A 23,221-nucleotide genomic window follows, 5' to 3' on the forward strand; every position below is an offset into this window, starting at 1 on the left:
AATGAAACTTAAAAAAGGGGAACTGTGCTGTGATGAGTCGAACAGCAGCGATATCTGCTCAGTTTGAAGTGAAAGCTTGAAGGGGACAGGACTGAAGTTTGTTGTGAGTTTGTTCTACAGGGAAAATAACTGCATCTGCTGTAAGTTGCATTTACTTTTAGCACTCCAATCGTGTCCCGAGTTATATTTATATACCATAAACAGAGCAAAATTCCTCTGTGATGTGTGTAGTCCAATGCAAAGTGTTACGTTTTTGTCAGAGAGTAATTTCCTGTTTTTTTGGTCTTTAATAGGCGAGCTGTGCTCAAAAGGAAAAGAATGCCTTCTACATATAGAAGCCTTCATGACAATTATGTTTCCAGCAAAGGGGTAGGACTGCAACAGGCATTTACCAAGTTATTCATGTATGTGTGTTTTGATGGTAAAGCTTTCTTACTCTTTTTTTTTGTTTGTTTGTTTGTTTTTCTCTTCCCCCTGTTGTCAGAGGTCAACCAGCTGTGTGATGTTAGTCGTGATTTTGGCTTGTCTGACGGTTCTGGGGATTGTGCTCGCCATCATTGTGCTGGAGAGACCTCCACCACCAAAAATTCACAAGACACTTCCTGAGGATCCTGATGGGGACTCTACGGACCAGTGCCGGTAATTCCCCTAATAAAGCTGTTGTGTGTGTGTGTGTGTGTGTGTATTAAAACAGCTACTGGGAACTGAAAAAATTACCGGGGTCGAAGAAGCGACAGTTTTATAGCAAAACAAAACAAAACAAAAATGGACTGGCTCACTGCTTTTAGTGAAGAGACTGATACAGGTTTAACAAAAATGTTCATAATGTAATTGGATTGTTGTGGTGTTTTATGTTACTGGTTTTATGTTGGTCACTCTGAGCCATGAAGTTTATAACAAAGGACTTTGATGTGAACCCACTGCACCTTCTGCAGCCTACTGACTCAAATCTGTTTCTCCAAATTGCTCCATATTTTGTTTTTATCCCCCAGCATGGCCCTCGTAGAGAGCATTCCCCAGTATGTGAAATATAAAGATAACGTAACGCTTGGGATCCCACTGGAAGAAGTCTGGAAAGATCTTATCTCCATGGCAACGGACCAAGTGGAAGTGGCCTCTTTTTACTGGACTTTAACTGGGGAGGACATCAATGTCAACTCTTCTTCTGACCTACCTGTGAGTTATGGCTTGAAATAGAGAAGCTTTCTCCTAGATCCTTGTGGATCAGTAGGTTTTTGTGCTGCTCTTTGATGCTGTCACTCCGTCCTCGACAGGGAAAGAATATCCTGAAACAACTGGAAGAGCTGCCCTCCAGGAACGTGTCCGTCCGAGTGGTGACCAGCGTTCCCTCCGTTAGAACAAACTCCACAGACTTAAAGCTCTTAAAAGAGAAAGGTTTGGAGCTCCTCCCTGTTTATTCACTGTCTGATTTGAGGTGCGTCAACTCCTCTTACCTGCAGCCTCCTTTTCTGTTGCCTGTAGGAGTTCAGGTGAGGAAGGTGAACTTTGGGCGCCTCACACACGGCGTCCTGCACAGCAAGTTCTGGGTTGTTGACAGTAAACATGTGTTTATTGGAAGCGCCAACATGGACTGGAGAGCTCTCACACAGGTGAGAACAGCAAAAATCTACAAAAATGGCTGCTTGTTTTCCAACACAACAGCCTAACAGCTGACTTTTTTTCCAGGTGAAGGAGCTGGGAGTGGTCATCTACAACTGCTCCTCTCTAGCAAAGGACCTCCACAAGATCTTTCAGTCCTACTGGGTGATGGGACAACCCAACAGCTCTCTGCCACAGCCCTGGCCTTCACAGTATGACACGGACATCAATAAAGAACACCCTCTGCTGGTGGAAGCTGATAACGTCTCCAGCAGGATTTACCTCGCAGTGAGTTCCTTAAGTTTCCCTTCCCTTTTAAAGGGCACAGTTATTTTGAGGACCGTTTACAGAGAAGTGGTGTCGTATCGCAGTTTCAGCCAGGACAGCTGCCAAAGTGTAAGTCTTGTTTTATGGATGAACTGTATTTACAGTATTATTCCGTAAATGTTTATTACCCGAGGGTTCCCCGCCATCATTCTTTCCTCCATCGAGGACTCAGGATCTGGAAGCTATCCTCTCCATCATCTCAGAGGCTCAACACTATGTTGATGTAGCTGTGATGGAGTACTTCCCCACCACCCGTTTTGAAAGGCCTCAGAGGTAAACCTGCCTGACAGGAGAAACCATCTTTCCACTTGCTCTGTTTCCTCACTTTGACCTCTTTAATTATGCAGATACTGGCCAGTCATTGATGATGCCATCAGGGTGGCTGCATTTGAGAAGAAGGTTAAAATCCGGATGCTGATCAGCTGCGGTCGGGACTCTGATCCAGCCATGCTTCCATTCCTTCAGTCTCTAGCCTCGATGGACAGCCCTCACCACAACATCAGCATTCAAATAGTGAGACACAGCATTACATAAATGTGTCTGCTGGGGGGGGGGGGATAAACACAACATTTTTTGTCTAGACATTGTTCTTTTTTCAGAAACTGTTCATTGTGCCAGTGGGGAACCAGTCTGATATACCATATTCTAGAGTGAACCATAATAAATACATGGTGACTGATACAGTAGCCTACGTTGGTGAGTAATAAATCATCTTAAAGTTCTTTAAGTTTAAACTTAAGTTAAGAGGACATTTGTTGCATGTGGATGAGTTAATAATCGAGCAGCTAACACCGTGTTGTTCTACAGGTACTTCCAATTGGTCAGGGGACTACTTCCTGACCACAGCAGGAGTGGGACTGGTGATTTCCCAACAGGCTCCTTATCCTGTGAAGACCAAGGCCTTGCAGAGCCAGCTCAGGGCAGTCTTTGACCGGGACTGGCGCTCTGAGTTCGCTGTGAACCTCGCTAACCTGGGACACCATCCAGACTGTGCACTTTCAAGATGACACAAAACTAATTTATGAAAGAATTACATATTTAGTATGTTGTCAACCATAGTTGATAGATCATTTTGTAAATGGATACCTGACATCAGAAGTTTAACGTATAGCAACTGTGTCATCTTCAGTTACTTGACTTTATAATATATGCACATATATGCGTTTAATGCACCTGTATAAAGAGTTACCACTGACGTTTTGCGTGTAAGATGTACTGTGTGTTTAGTGCAGAGCTGGCTGTTAAATAAAGGGTGACTGAATTTGTGGCACAATACTGTATACTGTTGACATACTTAATAATTATTTATAATTAAAACAAACAATGCGCAGCAGTTCACTGTCTGCTGCACTATGAATGATGACTGTGTGGGCTGCAGTTTTCTACAGAACTATTAGGGAAAGTAATACATGATTCCCTAACTTAAAAGTCTTTGACTTTAGGATTTCTAAAATAAATAAAGTTGCACAGTCACAGCTACGTTCCTAATCACGACACAGTGCGAGACGTTGAATAGACTATACACTGAATCAAAATACAGATGTGTCTGAACAATGAGCTGCAGTCACAGCTGGGCAGTGGCAGCTTTCTGTGTTACCCCCTCCCAGACGACAGGCGGCGCTGTGACTGAAGCGCAGCCTTTAGCGTGAGGGACAGGGCGGAGCTGCCGCTTGTGTAGTACGTGTGCTTCAGAGTTAGCTTGCAACCAGTAAGCTAACGCCACTGCTTTACTGAAGTGAGAGACATGGTGCTGCTTGAAAACGATTCGGTAAGAACAAAACAGTACATTGTGAAAAATTACTTCCCTCGTCGCTGTTGATTATAAACTTAAAATTGACACATGGTCTACTTTAGCTGTCTCACGGCTGGCGAGCTAATGGGCTCAACGCTAGACAGTAGTCATCAGACTGACTTGTTAGCTTGTGTGCTAATGTTAAGTTGACGCTAATACTGGTTTCTAGTTGGTAAGTGTAAGTTTATTAACTTTCTTAACGTAGAGTCACACATAATTAGTTGTGTGTCTTGCTTTATGTTAAAGGTCTTGTTTCATACATGGGTTAACTTTGACTGCACTAACTGTAACTGTTAGCTGATTTTAAATGATCACTGAAGCTAGCTAGCTAACCTAGCTGTTTTTTTTACTAATTAACCAAAATGTTTTAGCAATAAATGTATTTAGTATGTTACGTTTGGGTTACACTTACAGATAAAACTGTGTTAACTACAGTTATATATTAACTGTAGTTAACACTGGAGTTAGTAGCCTGAAATGTTTGTGATATTTTGCTCCCAACGTTTTAGTTTAATAGGGCAGGCTAAGAACCAGAAACACAATTTAATAAGATGCAATCAAGCTTTCAAAGTTATACATAGACAGCTTCTGTACTGCTGCAGAAACTAAAAATAATATCTCAAAATCACCTTCAGGGAACTTTTTTTATTGCATCTCTAGGTTTCTAGGTTTACCAAATTATCTGGCAGCTGAGTTTTAATTTAATAATGTATTTCAGTAAGGCTATTACATGGGTTGAATCCTGAAAACAATATATTTTGCAAATTGTTGTTAAATGTGTTTTTTAAAATATGAAGATCAGCATTCTGTGTGTTTCTCCAGTTCCTCACTGAGCTCACACGGCTCTTCCAGAAATGCAGAACATCTGGCAGCGTTGTCATCACACTGAAGAAATGTAAGTATTTTCATTTTAGTTAAATCTCTAAACCCCCAAAATAATCTGCTATAATGGCATGTGTTCCTTCTTTCCAGATGATGGAAGGACCAAGCCAGTGCCCAGAAAGGGCCACTCAGAATCATTTGAACCAGCAGACAACAAATGTCTTCTCAGGGCATCGGATGGCAAGAAAAAAATTAGCACAGTGGTGAGCGCACTGGGTTACCTGTGTTTTAATGTGGATTTTTAAAAATTGTTCTACATCTTGTTAATGCTAAATTTTCTTTTTTTGCAATTTCAGGTCAGCACTAAAGAAGTAATAAAGTTTCAGATGGTGAGCTGAGCTAGTTTCATATTTGAATGTAAATTTAGTTTGGAAGTTATTACCCTGCTTCACTGTATGCAGATTCTCTTGATATATATTTACTAAACATTGTTGTCCATTTGATCCATAAATGAATTAACCATGATCTTAAACCCTTTTTTTTTTTTTTTTACAGGCGTACTCCAACCTCCTTAGAGCTCACATGGATGGACTTAAGAAGAAAGATAAGAAAAGCAAAAGCAAGAAAACCAAAGCCACCCAATGAGCAACAGACTCTTAACTTAACCTTGGGTTGCTAAACTAGCCTGTACGATCACAGGGGGAATGGGTCTCCACTTGGTCAGTTACCCCACCTGGCTTTCTACCTATTCACCCGTGGCCCCAGAATCATCTGGTGGTCGCTTTGATATTATGCCATTGCTTGCATGGTCATGTTTCATCCTTGGCTCATCGATGCCATCAGAACCTGAGGATTTCTTGTAACTCTTACAGGACCAAGCAAGTCAGCTTTATTGAATCTCCATTTCTACTTGGAAAAAAAGGTCATTAACAGCGGTGTCACCCTTTGAGCCAAATCCATGGAGCCCAATAATTACCTGCCTTTCATACTATTTAATTCGTAGAGTCCTTATTTATATTAATGGTTTACCTGGGAGCTTTGTTGGCATGTTTAAATTCGGCTTTTTCTTCGGAAGGATGGTTAATTATTTTTTTTTTTTTTTGTTATTTGAATTTTATTTCTGAAATAGACTATAGCATGAATACTTAGAAATACAGAACTGAATATGAGCAGGTTTGTTTTAGATTGGTTAAATGTCATTATATTTGACTGTGCTTGTTAGCAGAGATACATTTTTCTATTTTTTGTTTTCCTGTGCTTTTATGCCCCATTGATTTTGAACATTTATGCCAAACTGTCATCTCTATCCACTGAACATGAATAAAATGTACGGATAGTTTCTGCTAATGTGGTTAATTCAAGATATTGTGTATGAATTATTTCATGAATGAGTTAAAAAGTACAGAACAGCCCAGGGTGTGATTGGAGTTATGTATACAGTAAAAAAGTATTGGCTGTAATTCTTAAAATTTAATTTCAGTTTAACGCAATTACAAGGAAGTTTCAACTACAGCCAGTATATTTTGTCTACAGTTTGTATTATCTGGTTATAATTCTGAGTCCTGCTCTTGTGGAAGAGGACTCCAGCAGAATTTCAGTTCAGAAATAAAGTGCTTTGTTAAAATTAAATGTCTTATTTTTGTGAATTTTGATAAAATGGCAAATGACTAGTGTAGAAAATGAGACAGTAAATACATTATATACATAAACATTTCTGTGCTGAACTGCTATATACAGTCTGAGTCATGGAAAAGAGAAGCAGCATCTCATAGCGCTGTGTTCCTCTTCTCCGGTCTGTCCTTTGGTGACAGTGCTAGTTGGCGCTGCCGGGTGCTCTCCTCCTGGTATCCCTGCTTCATTAGGTTGGTCACATACTGGAACAAGGTCTGGATCACAAACAGCGCACATTGAAATGTGTCATGGCTGAGTAGGTGAACAACAATCGCTCTTTCAGCCAAGTATGCCAGCAAAATGTGGTTTTAACATCATCATAGCAAGTAATGCAAGAAATAGTGTGTTACACTATAGAATTGATTAATTAAGAATGAATTGATTATTAACTATAACATACAAGTAAATACCTTCGACACCTTCAGAAAGCCTTACACTAAAGCAGCTGAAGAAAAATAGTCTATTGTATTGTTAGTGAGCAGCACTGTGGTGCCTTCAGTGAGATAATATGTCACATAGCCCATCGTGTTTGTGTATGGTCCGGTCAAATCACTCCAACTGTGTTGCACTTTAACAACTCTGACACTGATGTGAAGTGTGAAGACACTGGTCACGCAGTGAAACGTTTTACCTTCCACGCCTCCTCCAGCTCAGCTGTCCACTGCTCCTTCAGGATGGGCTGCACGGCACAGGTGAACTCTGCTCCGACGTACTGGAAAATAATTATGCGAGATACTCACTGGTGTGCTTATGCTCAGCTACACAGGCTAACATTCAGTTGGTGAGTCACCGCATTGTTGTTTTTGTTATTTGCCTCTGTTATTTATAAGTGTAGGTGTCCCTTCCTTTTTTCAGTCAGGGGACTACTGCATTCAGTTGCTTGGATTTTAGTGTTGTTAGTCGAATAGTGACTGTAAAATACATTATGAAATTATATAAGAATATATGTACTGCTCTACAAACAAAGCACCATCACTAAAAACCAGACTGCAGTTCAGCCCTGCTGGGACATGGGGGTCTTACACTGTAGTACTTAGGTGGGGCGTTGTAATGATAATGGCTTTTCCCCAGCTCCAAAGCCAGAGCCTCCAGTCTCTCCAGCTGGTCCAGTCTAGCCACGCTTTTCTCGATGAAAGACATCACCCTGAAAGAGATTGGGGGGGGGGGGGGGGGGGGGGGGGGGGGGCTGTGATGATGAACTGATCCACCATTTCATTGTGAATTTGCAGAAGCTGACTCTCATCTGATCTGCCTCCATGTGTAGTTTCACCGACACAAACGCAGGAGGAAAAACAAACTAAATTCATCTATCAAACTAACTGAAATGAAAACATTTTACTCCCCGCAGGATCATTTTCCTTTGTTGCCTTGCAGGTGTGTCAGTCATCACTGCATCGCGTGTGCGTGACGGTTTTGAAGATGAATGTGGAACAAAGGGTTCGATTTAATTTTGCACTCTCTTCCCTCTGCCTTGCCGTCACCGTGGACATTTGCGCTAATGTCCCTGAGTGCAGCTGAAGGGCCATTTGGCCTTATCACTAAATTCGAGAGCAGCGGGTTCACGTTGGGATGTGTGCGCACATCGTGTCTGTGCGAGGATGCTGCAATGCCACACTAGTCTCTGTACCTTCAGGTCCTCAGGCAGTAATTGGCTGCTTTGGCCTCGTGTGTAGGGGAACACAGAGAGGCTCGGTGCACCCTGGGAAACGACAGACAAGTGGCTGTGATAAATGCGACAAGCTTCGGCCTGCTGCAGAGTGGTGAGCAGTGCTACAGATGACTACCTGAGGTGGTTTTTTTGTCTTCCACTTATCTCATGATTTGTTACTGTGCACAACCTGACTTCTTCACACATTGTTATTCCACATAAATGAAAGGCAGCGCCTGAAGAAATATCAAATTACCCTTAAATAATGTGGGTGGCGATTCCACGAAGAGCAGTGACAGATTGATTCTTATAAAAAGTACTGCTTGTAGCCGGAGCACGCTGTTTTCCTCTGTGCCATAGGCCAGAAATTTAAATCAGTGTGCACTGCATAAACCTTTTGTGCACAACAGCTGGGATGGACATCAGTGTGTCATACTTTGACCTCCCACTGTAAGCTGCCCGGGACACAGTGTGCTGGATATCAATACGTTTTGTGTGCACCACACAGTACTATGCTACGCTTTCGTTGACCGATGTGTGAACGGCAGCAACTGACCGCAGGCCATGTGCTCTGAGTTCCCGGTTGGTCCGCAATCTCTCCAGGTCCTCCACGTCTCGGAACAGGAAGAAGACATCCTTGCATTCGGGATGCGTTTCGAACAACCTGTTACCAAGACAACAAAGGCACAAACAAGCATCGGTGAGCCTCTGAGAGCCGTTCACGAAAGAGCAGGCTGTCATTGTTATCCCCATACCAAAACAAACCCGCCCTTGAGTTTCCCAGCTAAGATGACATAACCCCAGAGACTTTCAGCATGGACCAGTCACACGACTGTAACCCTGCCCTGACTGTGCTGAGTACGAACGTGCACGTTTGAGCTCATCAACATTACGATTAGAGGCTCCTCTCTCATCCTTTAACCACCAGACATAGAATAGAGATCTGATTGTGCCTTCCTAAACGTATTCTGGTTCGCCTTATCATTGCTGCCCTTTGTCCTAACCCCACGCAGCAGCAGCTGCAATCATTAACACGCCACGGTGGTGGATCTGGCAGTTAGTTAGCCAGGAAATCTATACTCTCATTTCCACCCAGAGCAGTCATGTGTCGGAGCAAGAATGGAGTCCAAACCCTTTGCTCGGGTTTTCCTTTTTCTGATTTAACCTCAATCTATTTCCTTAACCAGAGAGTTTAAGCACGCTGCCATCCAATCAGAGAGCCTCCCAGTCTCCAGCTGAGGTACCTGTGATTAGTCAGGCTACTGGATTACACACTTACCTCCTCCTGAGGTGAGTTGCATTGTGCTCCCACTGAGATGCAAGGCTTATGATAATTTCATCTTTTTCATTACGAAGTCAAAAGGATAATGATAGGAATCAAAGAGTGTGCGATTAATAATAACTTATAATATAAAAGAGTCTAATTCTGTTTTCTGTGATTATTTGTTTCCCCGTGTTTGTTTAACCCTGACATGCAGAGCAGAGCCCTAATGAATGTGCATTCGATGTCTATAATATGTGACCCCCTTTGACAGATTGACAGATAGATGAATAGAGATGCTGGGAGAGGTGTTAGACAAGTGATGATCCCTCTAATGGCTGCCGAGAAAAACCAGAGTAGCTCTGAGCCCTTTAACAAGCAGACGACAATGAAGAGAGGTCTACTGAAATGCAATACACTCACATGGTCACCGAGCTCTGGCTAAAGACAAAGCATCGCCTCTTCACGTAGACCTCCATCTATTTTGACTAACAAATATGTTTTCAAATCCAGAAGGTGTCTTATTTAACTTATGAGGCAAAAGGGGAAATCGGCCGCTCTTTTTATTCACATCTCTGCCACTGTCAGCACAGTAGCAACATGTCGAGAGCTTGTTATTTTGTTCCATCGTGCAACTCCTGTGGACACGGGTGTAGACGCTTGTGTAACACAAGCCGACAGCACAGCGCCCCTCTGTAGCTCAAGTAGGATTTTAATTGGTGTTGCTCAGAGGTTGTATTCAACTATGTCTGGTCTTTAGAGGATTTTATTATGTATAAATCTGACAGGAGATTTTCCAGGGAATAAGATCTGTCCAATTCAAAGTCAGCACTCTATGAGAAAGTGAAACCCATCTGCTGTTTTACTGTAACAATTACTGTTCAGTCATGAGATGCAAACCTCAAAAGCCTTGAGTCCCTGACCCAGAGGCCCTCATAGTACCAAGCCAACACACTAGGGTCAATCCAGGGACAAACGGCCTTAACTGGGCTTACAACCATGTGCCCAGTAGTCTCAGCACGAGCGGCCAAATGGCCAGATATGTTTTCTCTGGGATGCTGGTGATCACAGTGAGTGATAAAATGCATTTTCCTGATGGCTGATCCTTCCAATGTATAGATCTAAGGCAGACCTGGAGCTGCAGAGGCTGTGATATGAAGTGATAAGGGAGCAGCAGTGGGGTGCTTCAAGCTTTCAATGAATGGTGAAGGGTCAGAGAGCAGAGCAGAGGGGGGCGGTGGGGCTGGAAGGATGCTGGATCGGCAGGATCTTCTGCTGACCTGGGACATTCATGTCAGATGGGGTGAAACTGAAGAATAATCACTTGGTTCCTTGTTTTTTTTGTTTGTTTTTTTTTTTGGTATGTATGAGTAATTGAAACTCACATTTTATAGAAAAATCTAACTCTAGATGAGTGAATGTTCTGCGTCCTTGGTTTCTTTTTGGATACATCATAAACAATATTCAGCCTGAATACATCAATCACATGACTTAATCCTATTTCAATTTAACAAAACGTGAAGTATCTGCATGGAATCGACGTGATAAAGACTACAGCCATATAACTCCATTTATTGTCACAGTAAGATCCTGATTATATACTTTATTATTCGGTGCCGAGTTATTAAACATGTAACCCAACACTGATGAACTGACTTACACATCTTACCTGACGAACATAATGATCCCAACCTTGGCTATATCGTCCCGGATAACTTTCCACGAGTCCTTGATCATCTGGATCTGAGCCTCGCTCGGACGCGCGGCGCACGAATCATCTGTGGTTTTCTCTCCAAAGTCCGCTTTTGCCGCCAGACCTGATATTGCGCAGCCCATTTTATCATGGGGGGGGGGGAAGAGGAGGGAGGGAGGGAGAGATGAGACGAAGATGCCAATCCGTGAAAAAGAAGAAGTAGTAAAAACGGAGCTTGAATTGATTTTGCGCCAGACGAAATGTGGTGCTGTTGGCATCTGCTTTTTAAGTGCCCGACTCCACTGCGCTCCTCCGGTGGGTGTCGCGGATTAGAGTCAAATCAGTGAGCGGACGCAAGGTGCTGTTTCTGGTCACTGGTTCAAAAATTAAAATCCCATTTGATGAGCCCGTTTTGAGAAAAGCAGCATTAAGGTGGTAAGCTTTTATGTTGAAGGGCGCCCCGCCTGACTTCCGGCGCATGTCTGTCTGCTGCTGACTGGACTCAGCTGATGGAGGAGATGATCGAGTTGATCATTGAGTTTAGAGGGAAACGATGCGCTCGATCCACTGGTAACCTGACGCACAAAGGCCAAGCTGTGCACTCTTTTCAAATAATAACAATTAACTCCAATTAATGAAGCACACATGCGCCCACCTTTTGTTTCCAGCCTGTTTTTGATGGGAAGTGTAGTTTAAAGTAAATCAATTAAAGCTTAAAGCTCTTACAACTAATTTGCTCAGAGCTTTTTTTGTGTGTCATTAAAGTTTCACCTTCAAATGTCATCCTGAGAGTAAAGATGGCACCTGTGAGCATTTAGCATTTCTGTTTTTATTGAAAATATGGGAAACTTCAAGTATGAAAACAATATATTTTTTGGAACTGAAAAGTAAAAAGAGTTTCTACAGATCAGTATTTACACGAGCAATGTTTCCTAAATATACAGTTTCATAAATAACATTCAAGAAAATATACAATCTTTCGAGAAAAATTAAAGCTCCAGTGATATGTGAGAAGGGTTGTAGAGGCTGCTACAGCAGACATGAAGCACTGTGACCACACGCATCAAAAGCCAAACAAATGAGAAAAGGAAACTCTCTCAGGTGAACGGTGGGAATCTCTAAATGTTGATGGTGCTATAATGATAATAGCAGGAAACTATCAACAGTGGGCAGGACCTGAATACATGCATATAATAATGAAGTGGGACTAATCTTAATAATATTGTTACATGAACTCTGTGTTGTACAGTTCAAATACCCAATGTACAAATATTGCAATACATCTTTTCAAAGACTAATTCCCCTCATTGCACCAACCACTAACTAATAGCATATTTTTTAGGTTTCACTGGTGCTAACATCATCATCCAGTGTCCTCTAAGCTGAAACCACTGTGCATATACTAAGCTGCTTTCTTACAGAGAGGAAACTGTAAAAAAGCGTTGTTAAGAAGCATCAGACAGTGAGTTACACAGAATTGATAGTTCCTGATAATAAAACTGTACAAAAATTCACATATTCACGAGCTCGCGCTTAAGCTCTGAAACTTTTCCCGTAAGCTTTTCACTAGATTACTTTCTGAGAACTTCCCTGAACTCAAGACGGCAGACTTCGCCGCACAGTCAAGGCTCTCCTGGAGGAGGCGGTCGCCGTCTTGGACTTTGCCTGTAAAATAAGACGTCCTCACAGGTTTCTGAAGGTTCTGTACCTCACTGAGTGGAAGAGAACCCAGCATATGGTCCAAAGAGTTCCACCTGCACAGCAGGGGCTGAAGCTTGGACCGAGATCCTGCTTGGGGCCAGTCCTCTACTTGGGGGCACCTTCCCTTGTATACTCTTTCAGACTGAGTCCTAGAATCTGATAGAGCTTTGTGAATGTCAGAGAAGCTACTGTATTTATGAGAGCAGCCATTACACATGTTCATAGAGTGCTCTAGCATCCTATTTGGGACTGTGCAGCTGCGGGTTACTTTTGAGCGCGAGGGCTCTGTGTATTTAGAGCGCAGCTCCTGCACATCAGGCCAGTCGAAGGCTTCTGACTGTGGACTTTGTGGGCAGGTGACTGTGCTCTGGGAGCTGGCTCCACAGTCGGGGCTCTGGACTGGGCTTGGAGAACACACTTCATTGATGACCACCTGATTGCATGTGTTCAAGGGCAATCTCAGGTTGGGTTTACCTGCACACATACAGAAAAACATACAGAGAATGCTTTCAGTCGTCAATACATGAGCTCAAGTGGTACTGTGGGTGACTGCAGAAGAAAGCAATAAGGCAAGCATTTGCTTCCTATTTACCCTTTTTGCTCAGCTGCATCTTTTCCTCGTGGACAGCGGGCATGTTCTTGGAGCCCTGTTGATTTCCAGTTTCTTGGCTCCTCGGCCAGACTAGTGGTCTGTTGTTTTTGATACGCTGGCTGTACTGACGAGCCAGCTGGAACACCTTGTTTTTCATCTTTCCCATGTCTTGTAGGATCTGGTCCTCGTCCATGCTTGTTCTGAAGCTAATGATCTTTGGTAGCTGACTGTGGCTAAAACGATGCGACAAAGGACTCTTGCGTGGATTAGAATCCTGATCAGATGTCCCCTCTATTGCTGGAGAGCTTGTGGAGGGAGACTCCCCCATTTCAGACTCCCCTAAAACCTGAGGCAGCTGTTTAGTGGCATCTGAAGTGTCAAAGCTGATATCCTGCGTCACCTCCACTCTCGAGTCACTTAATGTATCCCTTTCACTCTGACTGACTTCCTGGTTCTCCTCCTCCATTTCCATGTCTTGCCAAACCTTCTGCATTTCTGATGATGATCTGAACTCTTCTTCTGTGGACGATCCATCCGTGACGCTCTGGGATCTAGCTACGGTTTCCTCTGGACAATGTAGTTCAGTTTTCTGGCGAGTTTCAGTATTTGTGCTCTTTTCTAATCCAGGAAGGTCAAACACAGACCAGGAAGTAGGCCGGTTCTGGGAGAGGCCTTTCCTGTGGACTGGGACAGCCTGATCATGAGGAATACTGTTTAACTGCCGGCTCAGGTGCCTGACCAGTCCTGCTGGAATATAAGAGAGACTTTCTCTGCGCTTGACACTGAAGTTGGCATCTTGGTGTTCTGCATACTCATAGTATCTCCTGATCTTGCGGATGAGTAGGCGATCTTGTTTAGAGAGCGTGGACCTGCGTTCCACTTCGATGAAGGTGTCCATTGTGGGTTCATGTTCAGGTGTTGAACAAATATCCTCTGAGGTTGTGTTTGGCTCTGGGTTTGAGCTCGCTAACATTCCTATACAATGCCCCTCGTCCACATAGAACGAGGGGCTTTTGATGGTGTCGTTATCTGTTGAAGGTGAGGGGCAGGTGAGGGAGCCCAGGTCTTCTGAAACCAGACTACTTCGTCTGGATTGGTTGCTAACAAAGCACTCCGCTATGACACTCGCCTGATCCAACACAGAGGAGGGTAGGATGCTTTTATTGTCCAGCACATCCTCCTCCTCCTCCGAGAGTTCCCCATTTGTCAATACACTTGTCTCCTCTGCTTGGACACCAGAGGAGTCACTCCCCACTTCATCTTCATCACCAGTTTCTCTCGAGGTATCCTGAAGTTCTGGAGACTCAGCTTTTAGTTGGACAGGAGAGGCAGGACACTTGTTTGGGCTTTGAGAGTAAAGCACCTCCAGCTGATTGGTCGTTTCTGCCTGAAGAACACAGTCTAGAGGGGACCTCTCCTCCACACTGACCTGAAATATGACAGCGTTTCCAAAGTGAGAAATAATAAGTAAAAGAGACATTATGATGCTAAAGACTTCCCCATTGTCTTAATGCATCTTTTCAAAGTCAACTAGGCAGTTAAATTTAAGCATCCACAATTTATGGCGAAAGTATTTTATCTCATGATGCCTTCTTGAGATTTATTACAGTGACCTAATTCTATCTACACTCTGAAATTTTGGTCAAAAGCTTTATAAATACATTTGCAGCGTGCTAACTTATGTCTCCTTATTGCACCATTTTGGTTACACTCTGAGAGTTTAATGATGAACATGTCTTCAGCTCCATCCGCGTTCACAGTGCTGATGTTACCCTAGCCCGCCATTAATCTAAATTTGTTTCCAAGCGTTGCCTGCTCTTTTGGAAAAAAAAAGTGCAGCTTGGAGCTGTGTAGTGAAGATAAGGTTAAGAAGAATAACAACCTGTACTTGGCTCAGATGCAGGAGCTGTTTTACAAAGCTACCCTGAGAATCAGGTAAGAACTACATATGGCCTCAAACTCAAATGCTGCCTTTCCCAACGGAAGTGCTGACCACACAGTACCAGCTGTGTTTGTGTAAATCTGTCGGTTTAATTCACATGAGGACAAATATACAGAAGGCACAAAAATAACTGCAGGTATGATTCAAACAGGCCTCTGAGAAATGTTTTGCATGTGGCAAAGGGTATCTATTAGGTAGGGGAAAATATATTTAAAAGTCTAATGTAGTATTGTACCAGCTCCCAGACAGCAACAAAAGAAAATGAGTGAATACATGTCACCCTCCAAAAGAGCATATGGTCTCAGTGTGGAAATGAGGTTGAATGGATATGTGTACAGGCATTATATGAGGCTTTATTAAGTACCTGTGTGGTGAGAGTCTTTTTCACAACCACAGCCTCACATTTTTCATCCTGCTTGCACGTCTTTGCCTCCTCTCCCGGTGTAGTCTTCATTTCAGTCATATCTCTCTTATGATCATCCTGGAAGAGTTAGAGCACAGAATTAAGAGAGTTTTTATTCTAAGTTCTCCCAGCGAGATCACGCTGTGAGGCGCAGTGGAGCAGAAGAATCTGTCAAAGCAGACAAACATTTCCTAGACACTTAATGTATATTCAGGTCACCTTTGAAGCACCCACTACAGCGCTTACAATGAAAGTCTTCCAGTTGAAATTACATGTATTTATTCATATTCTGAAAATTGCATGACAATTGGCAATTAACTCAATTATAAAAATGCAGAGGGAAACATGATTAGGAAATGTGATCATCAAAGAGCAAGCCTCTTCTATTATAGTGATCATTTAATTAGATTGCTACATTAACCTTTGAAGTCAAGTAAAATTTAACAGAGTGCATTTAAACCACTGGATCAAATGCGAATGTCACGATTCCGACAGCATAAACTATATTAATCATGTCCCAAAATACAATTAGGAAATACAGCACATACATACATACATATAACTGTTATTACACAGATGGTGAAAACATACAATCACAGGAGTGCATGCAAAAAGGGACAGCCTCCAGCAACAAAGCAAAACGTTACAGGCAAAGATAACCAACAAGTGGGATTTAAGTTTTACCCATATATATTTAGAGTTAACTGTTAGCAGGCTGGTAGAACATCAATTCATGCACCTTAGTTACACAAATTTGACCTGAAGCTTTCCACATGCACAGTGCGGATGGTAGCAAGTGTTGGTTGGTTTTGTTTATGAAGGGAAAAAAAAAAAAAAGAGGGAGAATGACGAGAGCAAGCGTGGGAGAAAGAGCAGCAGTGAGAACTGGTAAGCTGATGGAATGGAGCAGGAAATGGGAAACCCGTGGGTGGCAGAAACCCTCACCGTTGTGAAGTGAGTAGAAAGCAAAGCCCTGGCTCTATAGTGCCAGCAGGAGATGGCTGCCAGCACTGAGGTGGCAAAGTCGGCTACCTGGTCGTCTCCCATCAGTACATCGTCCTTGTTATCCTCCCCCTCCTCCTCCTCTGCCTTCTCCAGCACCAGTCTCCCCTCACTGGGTGAAGAACCCAGCTTCAGGTCATTGTCAGTAGGACTTAGCCGCTCTAAAGAGTCCCTTCTTGGAATTAGATTCTCCACACGTGGCCTCTCATCCAGGGGCTCGCTTAGAGTAGAGGCCAACGTACTGACACTAGTGGCTGGCTGAAGGGAGCACCTATCTCCCGGCAGTGCACCCTCACTGTCTGCATGCTGTAGCGTGAAGTCACAGACATATAAGGGTTGTTACTGCAAGGTCAGTGCTGTGATTTCAAGGCTTGAAATAGGATGGAATCATCAAAAGACCACTTCAGCTTTGGGTGAGATATGATTTTTATAATCCAAGGCAAGACAAAGTTTGTTCTGTGAAGATTAACTTTTCACTTTTTGGTTTAACCACTTTTGTAATTAAAAAGTTTGAGCTGCTACCTCAGAACTAGGTAAATCATATCTCACCACAGCACACTGACCTAAATAAACAGCTTTGCTGAGAATGGAAAAGCCTATTAAGGTTTAATAAAAGACTACATTTGGATTTCAGACACTTACCTTCAAAACAGCTGCAGGGAGAACAAAGAGAAAGAGAAAGAGGGGGACAAACAGATGAGAACGTCAATAACACTGACAAAGTTAAACATTATATGACAAAGTAGCCTGAATACCATGTGTCTTGTACAATTATGGTCAGAGCACAATCTCTGCCTCCACAAGTAGTCTGGCCCAGGCATTAGGGAGACCATGTGATTAGATATGTACCAATTAGAAACATCTTCCTCTCAGATGCTCAAACTGGACATGATGCAATTAGCAAAGGATGTGATGAGCTACTCCCTCACTGAGATGGGAAGGTTGACATGAAAATTGCTTCTTCATTACATTGGTTTGAAAAATTGATCTGGACTGGGAGCAAAGGAGAACGAGGGGAGGGGGATATAGAGGTTTTCTCTTTCATAAAGACCAATTAGATTAGATGAGAACAGGAGGATGCACAGATCTGAGGGCGAGGCTGGATTTGTCTATTGAAAAGAGCTTGTGTATGACAAAGCCTTCGACCAATGTGGCATATAATTAACTTCATTATGGGTGAGGCCAGTGGAGTGTGAGTGGGAGTGAGTGTGTGTCTTTTGATCTGTTTTCCAGGTGTCTTTGAGGGAGAACAAAGCAGAAGTGCAATGGAGATGTGGGAAGCTCTCATTTAACAGACACAAAATAACCTTAGTTAGGACCCCATGGGGTACAATGAACATGCAATGGCATAAATAAAAACTCCACTCCACCCTGTACGAACCTTTTGTGCTTGAGATTTCTTTTGCTGGCTCTAAAGAGGGAGAAAATAAAAATGGGACAACTAAAAAACAGATACGTTACACTCTATAAGAAACAGGGATCAATGTTTGTGTCCTTACCTGATCGTCTTCTCTCATTTCTGGCCCCGTGATGGAAGTCAGCAATATGGGAGGACTCTGCTTTCTTCAGCTTTTCAGGGCTACAGTGGTACTTCCCTGGATCTGGGCAGCGGAAGAATATGTAATTACACTGAGTACGGCAATTACAGAAACAATTTTCTTCACATAGATGGATGGTTTATGGGCTATGAGTTCCTAGTAAATGAATCAGCTTCCCAGATTTTCCGCTGAAAACAAATCACCTTTCTCTTTGAGTGAGTGAGTGGCATCTTTGGTTACTACAGCAACAGTTAAACTGGTCTTAGCATAACAAAGGTTACTCTATTTATAACACTTACAGTTTGAATTGGCTGGTGTGGCGTCTTTTGCCTGAAAAAAAAACAAAACAAAAACAAAAACGGTGTGTTTTAATGAGAAAGATTTTTTTTAGTAGCAAAAAAGAAAAGACAGCTGTGTGAGGGACAATGTTGTTTACCTTCTGTGGCAAGATGGTGTTGTGGTTCTCAAGTATGAGCCGCTTAATGTGATGTGACCAAACACGCTTCTCTTCTACTGACCTAGCCTGGATGAACAATAACCAGCACTTGTCATGAGGAAAGTTGTTGACATTAGCAAAGAGAAGCACATGCATAAAAAATAGACACTACAGTGGAAACCAATGGCTCTTTAGTGTTTGAAAAATGGTTGTGTTACCACGAAAACACGTTACCATAAAGCAACAAGCATCTAATTCCCCTATTTTAATATATATATATATATATAATTATTGTAAAACATTCAACAAGTAACATTAAAAGTACACTTGCAGGAAGAATGACTGATATTCACATTTACCTGCACTGTGTGCGGTTGTTTTGGATGCTTAAAATGGATGACACTGAAGAGCAGGGGATCCTTGGCACTGTCAAGTAGCATTAGGGTGGAGCACTGTAACCACAATGAATGCAGAGATGTAGCTGAGTTTCACTTCAGTTTAATAGGTTAGTTTATTAAAAAGTTTGAAGTTTTAATGATACTAAACTTGTCACGTTCTACATGAATATCACAGTTTTATTTAGCTACACTTTCAAACTGTTACATCACCGATAAATAAGCCAAAAACCGTACTGAGATGTGGATCTTGTAGACATAGTGTTCCCCTCTTTTCTTGGTTATGAGTAGCATCTTCTCGAAGAGGAAGAGTGTACGGGTATTCTTTGCCCTCAGGACATGAAAGGTGCCCTCCAAAACCAACTCTCCATAGGTGGTCAAGTCAGGACCCTTCCAGTTGATCAGAAGAGACTGGATTTCCTGCAGGTGCACATGAAAGCACACACACTCGCTCATAACCATGTTCCTTGAGGAATAAGATTCAGTCTCAGCTTTTATTTATAATCCTTATAAAAGCACAGTACGAAGAAAACAGTGAAGTCACTGTTGACAGGGCACCGGGTGATTGTTTCAAACCAAAGAAGTCATTATAAAGATGGCAATGCCAAATTGTGCAGGTTCGTGAATTTACTTTATAAATCTCTGCTCGTAGACAATTAGAGATCTGAAGCTTTAAAGTACATATTCATGTAGACAGCAGGGGGCTCCCTTGTTGAGAAAAGCCTATGTCTATAAGTGCTACACTGATGAACCAAAGTATTTTGATAAGCATATCTCCCCAACATTACCATGTTTACTGTGATGATATCAGTGCTATTGATTTCACCTGTGACTGGTCATGATGTTTTTGGCTCATCATTTACATGGGGATAACAGGCAAATAAATAGGATGCTGGAAATGTGGAAGTATCATCTGACCTGCACTCGGACAGCATGTTCGTGTTTCCTCTTCATGTCGTTGATGTACCAGGCAACTCCCGTCATAGTGTCTATGGCCTCCTGAATCACCTCGTATCCCTCCTCTTCTGGATCAAAGTGTTTGGCAATTTCCTTTGAAAGAGATTCAAGTTTCTTCAGTTGCTACAGCCAACTAGTTAGTTCCACAAACAATCCTGTAACCTTATCAGTCCCTCCAGGATTTTGTGGCCTTTTGTGGCATTAAGGGGCAGTGCATCTCAATTCACACAGAATTCATGGGGATCGGATCAATTGGCATTCATTGTTTGATCACAAATTGCAGCAGGGTCTACACTGTCAAATACTCTTTTAACTTCTGTGCACTGTGAAGCACTGTACCTGAAGCAGGAGGTGATATTTCAGGATCCTCTGAACTGGCTTGAGCAGGTAGGAGCCTAAAGGGAGGGAGCGCTTCAGAGCAGCTTGACGATCCCTGAAGAACTTTGCCAAAGTTTTGCTCCTCATGCAGTCGGTCAATGCTGCAACTGAGCTGGAGGAGAGGAAGCAATGGCATTTATTAGTTTACTCTAGCACGTTGCCTCTGATATCATCAGCAAAACGCTGCTTAAAAATGATGTTTTCTAACTACTTACTTGGGATAGTTGGTGCAATACTGGGTGTAGATTTCAAAGTATTCACTCTGAGTAAACACAGCACATTAACATATAAATAATACTTCTTTATTAAACTGATTTTAGTGTAAACCAGTATGAGGAAGATGCTGCCACTCACCTTATCAACAAAGCACTGAGCAATAGCCACAGGGTCATTCTCACACACGTCTAAGGACTGCAGAAGTTCACTGAAACAAAGAACATGACAACAAAAGACATGAGTGTGAACTGACTTACTAATCTGCCATCTAGATCTAAAAACAAGAATAAAAACAGAAGCAAACCAGCAAAGAGGGAAGAAGATGACTGGTGGGCTGCATCAATAAATCAATACTAAAACATTTCATGGTACCATTAACTAGATTTGACTTTTCTTATGTTGCATCACTAGAGGGCAGCATACACTGTCAAATAGGAACCTGTTCTGTATGTCACACACTTTTTCCTCTAGCACTACCATGTTTTTTATTTTTGTTCTTAATAAAGACATGAAAGATCAGAATTTTTTTTGTTATTATTATATTTGTTGATACTCTTGATATAGATGAAGATTAGATTACATTTTATGGCAAATTAATGTAGAAACCATGAAATTCCAAAAGGTTCACATACTTTGTCACACAGTGACACACGTGTGTAGCTAATGGATGGATTCATGAAGATTGGCTGTTTATTAATGAATGCCCATCTCAAATTAAGAAATTAAGAGTTCATCAACAACATGAAATTTCTTTCTTTATTTCCCTAAAGAAAAAAAACACTCAAATATTAAACTTGTGTTTACAGCCTGACAAAAGCTTTTCTCTAACAGGGATATTTGGTCCTTTGGATGGAGAAATCTGTTAAAACCTCTATTTCACAGCTATTTAGAAATGTATTAAAATGTAATATATTTCAAATCATGCCCATTTGCTGTTCAGAGCTGTTCCTGGCATTACCAGGGAGGCTCCTCACTGCGAGAGGGAAGAGGAATGTTAATGTGTGTTTTGGCAAGCAGTGTGGTCAGCAATGAGCACTTGTTGACATAAGATGATTAAATGTAAAGCTAGCTGCACCACCATTTCCTGGCTTGCACATATATGGAAAAATTTATTTACTGTGTAAAGTGTCTCCCCATTGTTTCATGCCGCGTCTGCTTTGAGTCACTGAATGAAATATTAGCAGCAAATAAAATACCAATTATTAAGCATCACACATTCTTAACATTCCTCATAACCACTGTCATCTACCAACAGAATAACACAAATACAGATCAAAGTGCATGAAAGTTTTCCCAAACAACTGTACAATTTCACACAGGCTATTTTAAAAGACATGACAGGAAAACCTCTGGATAAAAATATCTATACAAAACCTAATATTGCTCATCGATCTGGTTACATCTGGCAGATGACCTACCTGTTGAACACATAGATGTCCTCTATGTTTCCAAACAGGGCACACACTTGCTCTGGCCGTATGGGGAGGTTGCTCATATCGATGATGTGAACCAAGTAGTCCTGAGGAAATAGAAAAGGAAATAGAAAGATTTAGGACATAAGCGTCATACAGACACTTACAAATTCCTAACAGCAGAGGGAGCATCCATTTACAGAAACAATTTTCTCTTTGTTTTTTTTATTTATTTATTTATTTTTTTACATCCCAAGTTTAGATGTGACATTTTGTCATCATTTGTGTAAATGTACATGATTTATGTGAGAATGACAACTCAATTGTCTTAGTAAATTTGTAACTATCTTTAAATATCTTTTAAAATGTATACATTTTGTAATCAATTATATAATAATACTGTATAAATACAAACAGCTGAGTCTGTTCCCCTCCAAACCTCAAGAATCTCAAGACAGCAGATAAATATATATGAAACCATCTGCCCGACTGCCTTCTCTTGGTCCATTACAGACTCATGTCGCATACAAACAACTCCAAAGTAATAAAAGAGTGAGTTTACAGGAGATAAACATGCACACAGGGACTATATAAAGAACTTGCCAGTAAACAGCTTGTACACACACTCAACTGCCAGCTGATGTGGTGCTAACACACACATATACACACGACAGACATACTGAGAGAAGTGCAACCTGTCATGGAGGGCGGATTCCAGTGCAGTGGGAGCAATGCTGACTTGTAGTCAGCTGGCGTCTCATAGTCTCCTATAGAAAAACGTGCGACTAATGTTACACCCATAGACTGTCGGCTACACCATAAGCATGTGACCTTGGAACAGTGTGAGATATATATTGCTGTGCATGGAGTCTCTTAACTTACGGTGCTACTAATTGAGTGTTTTTCTGTTTTAGGACTTTTATGGGATCAACTGGATGAATTAGAAATTCTTATCATCAATTTAAACCAGAAGAAGGAGTAAGTCTACAACAGTTCAGCAAGAGCAGCTGAGTGAACAGCTGTTCTCAAAACTTTATTCCATGTACGAGACAGTTTCGAGTGAGCGATCTGAGAGCTAGTGGTAAAGTCGATCTAAAGGCAGAGTAGACATAGCTTCAACAGCTGCTTTTGAGTGTAAGTGTCAAATAAAGAGGGAAGCTTTGAAATTGTTTGCAGAGGAAACAATGCCAAAACGAATCTCTGTCAGATTCAAGACTCCGTGTGAAATGAAAATGAGCTGCATGGAATCAAAGTGAATGAAGCCACACATTAATCATAAGAGAATGGGAGATGAATCTGTGCTGGATTGTTTTCCCACACTGTAACCTATGGAAAAAACCCAACTGCTCTCTTTTCATCTGTGTTATTTCTCCAGTTGGCGCAAAGATGGAGGTGTTTGTGTTGGCTGGGAAGGCCTGAGAGGTCAGGCTATGCTG

The 23,221-nt window shown here is 41.9% G+C and overlaps 4 protein-coding genes across 6 annotated transcripts in view; 2 read left to right on the plus strand and 2 right to left on the minus strand.

Moving 5' to 3' along the window:
• The first annotated feature begins 45 nt into the window (after window positions 1-45).
• On the plus strand, window positions 46-3,206 carry LOC113158012 (phospholipase D4). The gene is made up of 11 exons (XM_026353662.1): window positions 46-140; window positions 294-369; window positions 485-639; window positions 993-1,176; window positions 1,275-1,395; window positions 1,483-1,610; window positions 1,687-1,887; window positions 2,060-2,199; window positions 2,274-2,439; window positions 2,526-2,622; window positions 2,734-3,206. Exons 2-11 carry the CDS (start codon window positions 319-321, stop codon window positions 2,931-2,933), a joined length of 1,443 nt encoding a protein of 480 aa, XP_026209447.1. The 5' UTR covers window positions 46-140; window positions 294-318; the 3' UTR covers window positions 2,934-3,206.
• Window positions 3,207-3,575: 369 nt separating this feature from the next.
• On the plus strand, window positions 3,576-5,901 carry srp14 (signal recognition particle 14). Its single transcript, XM_026353721.1, has 5 exons — window positions 3,576-3,694; window positions 4,541-4,613; window positions 4,691-4,803; window positions 4,897-4,929; window positions 5,096-5,901. Exons 1-5 carry the CDS (start codon window positions 3,671-3,673, stop codon window positions 5,183-5,185), a joined length of 333 nt encoding a protein of 110 aa, XP_026209506.1. The 5' UTR covers window positions 3,576-3,670; the 3' UTR covers window positions 5,186-5,901.
• On the minus strand, window positions 5,628-10,956 carry xgb (x globin). Its single transcript, XM_026353720.1, has 5 exons — window positions 10,790-10,956; window positions 8,416-8,523; window positions 7,235-7,355; window positions 6,843-6,923; window positions 5,628-6,426 (listed from the first exon to the last, which is right to left on the minus strand). The coding sequence occupies exons 1-5, from the start codon at window positions 10,954-10,956 to the stop codon at window positions 6,307-6,309; spliced, it is 597 nt and encodes a 198-aa protein (XP_026209505.1). The 3' UTR covers window positions 5,628-6,306.
• Window positions 10,957-11,635: 679 nt separating this feature from the next.
• The window catches only part of LOC113158794 (pleckstrin homology domain-containing family G member 3), a 32,585-nt gene continuing 20,999 nt past the window's right edge, over window positions 11,636-23,221 (minus strand). Inside the window, exons 4-19 of one of the 3 annotated variants that reach the window (XM_026355022.1) lie at window positions 21,792-21,892; window positions 20,512-20,581; window positions 20,373-20,419; window positions 20,119-20,269; window positions 19,741-19,872; window positions 19,060-19,242; window positions 18,787-18,879; window positions 18,428-18,514; window positions 18,291-18,321; window positions 17,953-18,054; window positions 17,835-17,864; window positions 17,096-17,106; window positions 16,484-16,759; window positions 15,413-15,529; window positions 13,107-14,535; window positions 11,636-12,988 (exon numbers count right to left, since the gene is read on the minus strand). In XM_026355022.1, the coding sequence (XP_026210807.1) occupies window positions 12,333-12,988; window positions 13,107-14,535; window positions 15,413-15,529; window positions 16,484-16,759; window positions 17,096-17,106; window positions 17,835-17,864; window positions 17,953-18,054; window positions 18,291-18,321; window positions 18,428-18,514; window positions 18,787-18,879; window positions 19,060-19,242; window positions 19,741-19,872; window positions 20,119-20,269; window positions 20,373-20,419; window positions 20,512-20,581; window positions 21,792-21,892 (3,516 nt within the window). In that variant the 3' untranslated portion in view covers window positions 11,636-12,332. Of the gene's footprint in view, window positions 12,989-13,106; window positions 14,536-15,412; window positions 15,530-16,396; window positions 16,760-17,095; window positions 17,107-17,834; window positions 17,865-17,952; window positions 18,055-18,290; window positions 18,322-18,427; window positions 18,515-18,786; window positions 18,880-19,059; window positions 19,243-19,740; window positions 19,873-20,118; window positions 20,270-20,372; window positions 20,420-20,511; window positions 20,582-21,791; window positions 21,893-23,221 lie in introns of all 3 variants that reach the window. The other 2 variants (XM_026355021.1, XM_026355023.1) reach the window with 2 other exon arrangements.

The sequence above is a fragment of the Anabas testudineus genome, chromosome 12 (genome assembly GCF_900324465.2).
Source record: "Anabas testudineus chromosome 12, fAnaTes1.2, whole genome shotgun sequence".
Classification (NCBI taxonomy): domain Eukaryota; kingdom Metazoa; phylum Chordata; class Actinopteri; order Anabantiformes; family Anabantidae; genus Anabas; species Anabas testudineus.